Source organism: Mizuhopecten yessoensis, unplaced genomic scaffold, assembly GCF_002113885.1.
Source record: "Mizuhopecten yessoensis strain PY_sf001 unplaced genomic scaffold, ASM211388v2 scaffold733, whole genome shotgun sequence".
Lineage (NCBI taxonomy): Eukaryota > Metazoa > Mollusca > Bivalvia > Pectinida > Pectinidae > Mizuhopecten > Mizuhopecten yessoensis.
The window spans coordinates 32,137-39,554 of record NW_018403694.1 but is presented as its reverse complement, the minus strand read 5'-3'; the positions used below and the strand labels follow the sequence as shown (position 1 = coordinate 39,554).

Below are 7,418 nucleotides of genomic sequence, written 5' to 3'. Positions count from 1 at the left end.
TCACTGCGGTCGGAGTCAGAATCTTTGTTGTGTGTCCCAAAATCTCGTACTGTGACCTACGGAAACAGATGCTTTGGGAGGGTTTCGGCTACGTTGTGGAATAGCTTACCATCTGCTATTAGAAAGTCAAATACCCTGGCCAAGTTCAAGAGGGACATCAAAACTCACCTCTTCACGTCTGCATTTTAGAATCTTTGCAAAGACGTCATGTAAATACCACCCTTTTATTTGTTCAATTATGTGCCCATTGCTTGCTTAAATGTATAAAAGTGATTGTAAGCCTTTGTTTTTTGTTTTCACAATTATAACCATTACTATTATCCATATGTTGTAAAGCGCTTTAGAGTAATTTTACAAATTATATAGGGCGCTATATAAATGTTGTATAATATTATTATTATTTATCATCATAACCAAATATCATTCCAGCCATATATGTCTCCCAAGTATCATTCTTACATGTCTATCTTAGCAAGCATGAGCAAATTAAATCAGTCAATCAGACATTGGCTTGAAATGTATTGGCAAATCAGATAGTTTAGCAGCCATATTTAATCCAAAGTAAGAAAGCTGGTCATTGCCTTATAAAATATTCTTATATAAATGCAATCTCTGTAAGTTTAATCATAAACAGTGTACAAGAATAGAATGTATTGCCAGACACTTCTCCACCAATCAGAAGCTGTGTTGGCTACCTAAGGTCACAAAAATAAAGTTAATGACAGTAGAAAAAAGTAAATATCAAGAAGAAAAACAAGTTGAAAACAAGAAGTCCCCTTACAATAAAAACCACATTTAAAAAAGCAGCACAGGATGAAATAGATATAAACTTAGGCAAGCACATCAACATGAACAGAAAAATGTCATTTATTTCTACCATACAATTCTGTGCAATTACAGATGGATGGTGAACTGTACCTGGCCCCAGGATTCCCCATTCCACCCAACTCGGATTACAAGGGCTACCATGCATACATTGATGAGTGTCTGCCCCCAGAGAGTCCCTACCTGTACGGCCTACATCCAAATGCAGAGATCGAGTTTTTGACCACGACATCAGAGACTTTGTTCAGGACTGTGTTTGAAATGCAACCCCGTGAGGCAGGAGCAGGAACTGGTACAGGTGTCAGTAGAGAGGAGAAGGTAATTAAGTTAACAGGACTAGTGCAAATGTCATTAGGGAGAGGGCAAGAGCTAGTGTAGATGTCAGTAAGGAAAAAGTAAGATAACAGAGCTAGTCTAGGTGTCAGTAGGGAGAGTGTAAGATAACAGAGCTAGTCTAGGTGTTAGTAGGGAGAGTGTAAGATAACAGAACTAGTCTAGGTGTTAGAAGGGAGAGTGTAAGATAACAGAGCTAGTCTAGGTGTTAGTAGGGAGAGAGTAAGATAACAGAGCTAGTCTAGGTGTTAGTAGTGAGAGTGTAAGATAACAGAGCTAGTCTAGGTGTCAGTAGGGAGAGAGTAAGATAACAGAGCTAGTCTAGGTGTCAGTAGGGAGAGTGTAAGATAACAGAGCTAGTCTAGGTGTCAGTAGGGAGAGAGTAAGATAACAGAGCTAGTCTAGGTGTCAGTAGGGAGAGTGTAAGATAACAGATCTAGTCTAGGTGTTAGTAGGGAGAGTGTAAGATAACAGATCTAGTCTAGGTGTTAGTAGGGAGAGTGTAAGATAACAGAGCTAGTCCAGGTGTCAGTATGGAGAATGTAAGATAACAGAGCTAGTCTAGGTGTTAGTAGGGAGAGTGTCAGATAACAGAGCTGGTCTAGGTGTCATAAGGGAGAGTGTAAGATAACAGAGCTAGTACAGGTGTTAGTAGGGAGAGTGTAAGATAACAGAGCTAGTCTAGGTGTTAGTAGGGAGAGTGTAAGATGAGAGTGTAAGATAACAGAGCTACTACAGGTGTTAGTAGGGAGAGTGTAAGATGAGAGTGTAAGATAACAGAGCTAGTCTAGGTGTCAGTATGGAGAGTGTAAGATAACAGAGCTGGTCTAGGTGTCATTAGGGAGAGTGTAAGATAACAGAACTAGTCTAGGTGTTAGAAGGGAGAGTGTCAGATAACGGAGCTGGTCTAGGTGTCATAAGGGAGAGTTTAAGATAACAGAGCTAGTACAGGTGTTAGTAGGGAGAGGGTAAGATAACAGAGCTAGTACAGATGTTAGTAGGGAGAGTGTAAGATAACATAGCTAGTCCAGGAGTTAGTAGGGAGAGTGTAAGATAACAGAGCTATTCTAGGTGTTAGTAGGAAGAATGTAAGATAACATAGCTAGTCCAGGTGTTAGTAGGGAGAGTGTAAGATAACAGAGCTAGTCTAGGTGTCAGTAGGGAGAGGGTAAGATAACAGAGCTAGTCCAGGTGTTAGTAGGGAGAATGTAAGATAACGGAGCTAGTCTAGGTGTCAGTAGGGAGAGTATAAGATAACAGAGCTAGTCCAGGGGTTAGTAGGGAGTGTGTAAGATAACAGAGCTAGTCCAGGTGTCAGTAGGGAGAGTGTAAGATAACAGAGCTAGGCTAGGTGTTAGTAGGGAGAGTGTAAGATACCAGAGCTAGTCTCGGTCTTAGTAGGGAGAGTGTAAGATAACAGAGCTATTCCAGGTGTTAGTCGGGAGAGTGTAAGATAACAGAGCTATTCTAGGTGTTAGTAGGGAGAATGTAAGATAACAGAGCTATTCTAGGTGTTAGTAGGGAGAGTGTTAGATAACAGAGCTAGTCTAGGTGTTAGTAGGGAGAGTCTAAGATAACAGAGCTAGTCTAGGTGTCAGTAGGGAGAGTGTAAGATGACAGAGCTAGTCCAGGTGTTATATGGAGAGTGTAAGATAACAGAGCTAGTCTAGGTATTAGTAGGGAGAGTCTAAGATAACAGAGCTAGTCCAGGTGTTAGTAGGTAGAGTGTAAGATAACAGAGCTAGTCTAGGTATTAGTAGGGAGAGTCTAAGATAACAGAGCTAGTCCAGGTGTCAGTATGGAGAATGTAAGATAACAGAGCTAGTCTAGGTGTTAGTAGGGAGAGTCTAAGATAACAGAGCTAGTCTAGGTGTTAGTAGGGAGAGTCTAAGATAACAGATCTAGTCCAGGTGTTAGTAGGGAGAATGTAAGATAACAGAGCTATTCTAGGTGTTAGTAGGGAGAATGTAAGATAACGGAGCTAGTCTAGGTGTCAGTAGGGAGAGTATAAGATAACAGAGCTAGTCCAGGTGTTAGTAGGGAGTGTGTAAGATAACAGAGCTAGTCTAGGTGTTAGTAGGGAGAGGGTAAGATAACAGAGCTAGTCTAGGTGTCAGTAGGGAGAGGGTAAGATAACAGAGCTAGTCTAGGTGTCAGTAGGGAGAGGGTAAGATAACAGAGCTAGTCTAGGTGTCAGTAGGGAGAGGGTAAGATAACAGAGCTAGTCTAGGTGTCAGTAGGGAGAGGGTAAGATAACAGAGCTAGTCCAGGTGTTAGTAGGTAGAGTGTAAGATAACAGAGCTAGTCTAGGTATTAGTAGGGAGAGTCTAAGATAACAGAGCTAGTCTAGGTGTTAGTAGGGAGAGTGTTAGATAACAGAGCTAGTCTAGGTGTTAGTAGGGAGAGTCTAAGATAACAGATCTAGTCCAGGTGTTAGTAGGGAGAATGTAAGATAACGGAGCTAGTCTAGGTGTCAGTAGGGAGAGTATAAGATAACAGAGCTAGTCCAGGTGTTAGTGGGGAGAGTCTAAGCTAACAGAGATAGTCTAGGTGTTAGTAGGGAGAGAGTAAGATAACAGAGCTAGTCTAGGTGTTAGTAGGGAGAGTCTAAGATAACAGAGCTAGTCTAGGTGTTAGTAGGGAGAGTCTAAGATAACAGAGCTAGTCTAGGTGTCAGTATGGAGAGTGTAAGATAACAGAGCTATTCTATGTGTTAGTAGGGAGAGTGTAAGATAACAGAGCTAGTCTAGGTGTTATAGGGAGAAGGTGAGTCATCAGAGCCCTTGCAAGTGTCATTAGGAAGGATGAAATATATATATGTATATATGAATCCAATTGAATATTGTCTCACCGTATTGGATAAACAGATACTAAATGAAAAAATATCAACTGACTTCATTCCATTAAATTACATTTACAGAATTTTTATAAAGTTGCCCTCATTTCTAATGTTTGTGTACTTTTTGTTTTCAGATTAAATCCATACTAGATGAGATTATGGAGAAGCTACCTGAAGAGTTCAACCTTGTTGAAATTCAAGCCAAGGTGCCCCAAGATGAGAGGACCCCATATGTTTTAGTGGCATTCCAGGAATGTGAACGTATGAATATGCTGACTAGTGAAATCCGGAGATCATTGAAAGAGCTAGATCTTGGTCTCAAGGCAAGTATTTGCAATAAGTTCCTTGTATTTTTCACCTTGCCCAATTGAGCTTATGCTACTGCACATTGTCCCTCCTTCAATTTTTTCATTTAAACAGCTACAAGTCTAGAATAAGATATTGTAACTAAATTGACTTGAAGTATGGCCGAACAAACCCATTACCATCAGGCTGATTTTGAAAGAAACTTATACATGTACCTCTTTATGTTGCCCTGACCAAGTGTCTTTTTTTTTTTTTTAATCTAATTTACAACCAAAGAAGGCCACCTGTTCTCTGATTAGCTGAGACATTTTTCAAATTTCTCTCAGCTGCAACTGGGCCAGTGATTACCAAGCTTGATCTGATGTTTCTCATTGTCCTGAATAGGCTCCATTTTATTTTGGAATGATTTATCTTCTTAAATGGATATCAAGTCCTCTGACTTTTTGGTTAATTTTCAATTCCACCAGTTTCTTTTTAACCAAATGCTGATATTGTCCATACCTTATGATATGTCAATTGGTCAACTGGAAGTCTGAATTCACCACCATAGTCTTATATATAATGAAATAAATCAAAATTTAAAAACATATATCAGACAATATTTATATAACTTGTTTATATTTTTATATTTGCTTATCATATTTTTTCCTGTTATATAAATGGAGATTGAATCAACTAGCTGGTATCTTGCATATTTTGTGTTTTATTCTGTTGTATATAAAATTGTTTACATTTCAGTTATTTGTCTACCATATTGTGTATGTAATATGTATATATTGTGTGTTTTACAGGGCCATATCAAAAAGTATAGACAAACATCTAAATATGTTTCCCTGTCTAAGTAAAAGAATTTATTATTTTTTTTTATTATAGATTTCATGCATCAGTTTTAAACTTCAATCTCTCAAAAGAAATATTTTGAAATTAGGGTCAATTTTTTCAATATGTAATTAATATGAATAAATATTAATGGCCTATACATATCCACAGGGTGAGCTAACAATAACAGCTGATATGGAGACCCTAGGAAATTCCATGTACTTGGATGTTGTACCTGTGAGCTGGACAAAGAGAGCTTACCCATCCTTGATTGGCCTCACTCTTTGGTATGCCGATCTTCTGCTTCGTATCAAGGAACTAGAAACTTGGACATCAGACTTCCAACTTCCTGCTGCAGTATGGCTTGGAGGGTTCTTCAACCCCCAGTCCTTCCTGACTGCCATTATGCAGCAGATGGCCCGTAAGAATGAGTGGCCTCTTGACAGAATGTCACTACAGTGTGATGTGACAAAGAAGAGTCGAGAAGATATGGCTGGCCCACCACGTGAGGGTGCTTATGTCCATGGTCTGTTCATGGAAGGTGCTCGCTGGGACATGCAAACAGGTATGATCTCTGAAGCCCGACTTAAGGAATTGGCTCCAGCAATGCCAGTCATCTTTATCAAAGCCATCCCAGTGGACCGTTTGGATACAAAGAACATATATGAGTGTCCTGTGTACAAGACTAAGAGTCGTGGTCCAACATTTGTCTGGACATTCAACCTGAAGAGCAAGGAGAAGCAGAGCAAATGGACTCTGGGAGGAGTGGCATTGCTTCTTCAAGTGTAGACTCGCTCTATACAGACACTTTGACACTACAGAATGATTTGTTTCTTTTGAATTTGCGAGTTTGCAGAATATTTGTTGGTGTTTTTGAAATTCCATGAAAGAGACCATACCTTTTTCAGTCAGAGAACTTTGACATTTGAATCAAATTGAACAATAGCTAAGGTTCCTTTCGCCAGAACCTTCAATATGGAGTGCATTTGTATAAATTTAATATTTAACTATCAAATTTGAATAAAAAATATAATATTTAAAAACTTCTACTTTTACTGAAATTGGTGTATATATTTTCTGTTGCAATTAAATGTTATATATATCTAATTGTTATGGAACTTTAACGTAATTGAATTAATATTGCCCTTGTCATTTATTCAGCTGTATGATACGAAGTTGTAGAACAATGGTGGAAAATGATAAGCTTCACTACCTGGTCCAATACATTTTAAAATGATTTGCCGAAGAGCCATTTGATGGCTGTGTGATGTCCACAAAGACAAATTGAATAGGAATTGATCAATCCATGTTAGTGAACTGTTAGGGTTAGGGTTAGAAATTGATCAATCCATGTTAGTGAACTGTTAGGGTTAGGGTTAGGGTTAGAAATTGATCAATCCATGTTAGTGAACTGTTAGGGTTAGGGTTAGAAATTGATCAATCCGTGTTAGTGAACTGTTAGGGTTAGGGTTAGAAATTGATCAATCAATGTTAGTGAACTGTTAGGGTTAGAAATTGATCAATCCATGTTAATGAACTGTTCATTTGAAGATCAGGCATAGAATACCAAGTATATCACAATGTACCTTTTGAAATGAATGTGCTGTTTTAGGGTTAGGGTTGGGTTAGGGTTAGGGTTCGAAATTGATCAATCCATGTTAGTGAACTGTTAGGGTTAGGGTTAGAAATTGATCCATCAATGTTAGTGAACTGTTAGGGTTAGGGTTAGAAATTGATCAATCCATGTTAGTGAACTGTTCATTTGAAGATCAGGCATCGAATACTAAGTTTATCACTATGTACCTTTTGAAATGAATGTGCTGTTTTGAATAAAATATTTATTTTGTTATTAAATGTGTTAAAAAAATCCTCTTACTTGTCTCATTATATAGCAACATTTCCTAAGTAATGTGGATATACTTTTTGTGACTGTAGAACATGAGGTACCTCTTTTGCCTCTTTGATGCTAATAAAATGAAGCTATCAAATACTATTGTATTTAAATAACAGTTTTTAGCTCACCTGGCACGAAGTGCCAAGTGAGCTTATGCCGTGGTGCGGCGTCCGTCGTCCGTCCGTCTGTCTGTCCGTCGTCCGTCCGGCGTCCGGCGTCAATATTTTACTTTAAACGACTTCTTCTTAATAACCAAAAGGCCTAGGGTGATGATATTTGGCCAGAAGCAAACTGGGATGAAGGGCTACCAAGTTTGTTCAAATAAATGACCTTCATCTATTTTCAAGGTCACAGGGGTCAAATATGTTAAAAACTTTAAACAACTTCTTCTCAATAACCAAA

General features: G+C 38.6%; 1 protein-coding gene across 1 annotated transcript in view; it reads left to right on the top strand.

Moving 5' to 3' along the window:
• LOC110452219 (dynein beta chain, ciliary-like) overlaps positions 1-6,989 on the top strand; it is a 100,522-nt gene extending 93,533 nt beyond the window's left edge. Inside the window, exons 49-51 of the mRNA XM_021500598.1 lie at positions 901-1,143; positions 4,132-4,320; positions 5,294-6,989. Of these exons, the coding sequence (XP_021356273.1) occupies positions 901-1,143; positions 4,132-4,320; positions 5,294-5,911 (1,050 nt within the window). The 3' untranslated portion in view covers positions 5,912-6,989. The remainder of the gene's footprint in view (positions 1-900; positions 1,144-4,131; positions 4,321-5,293) is intronic.
• The last annotated feature ends 429 nt before the right edge of the window (positions 6,990-7,418 follow it).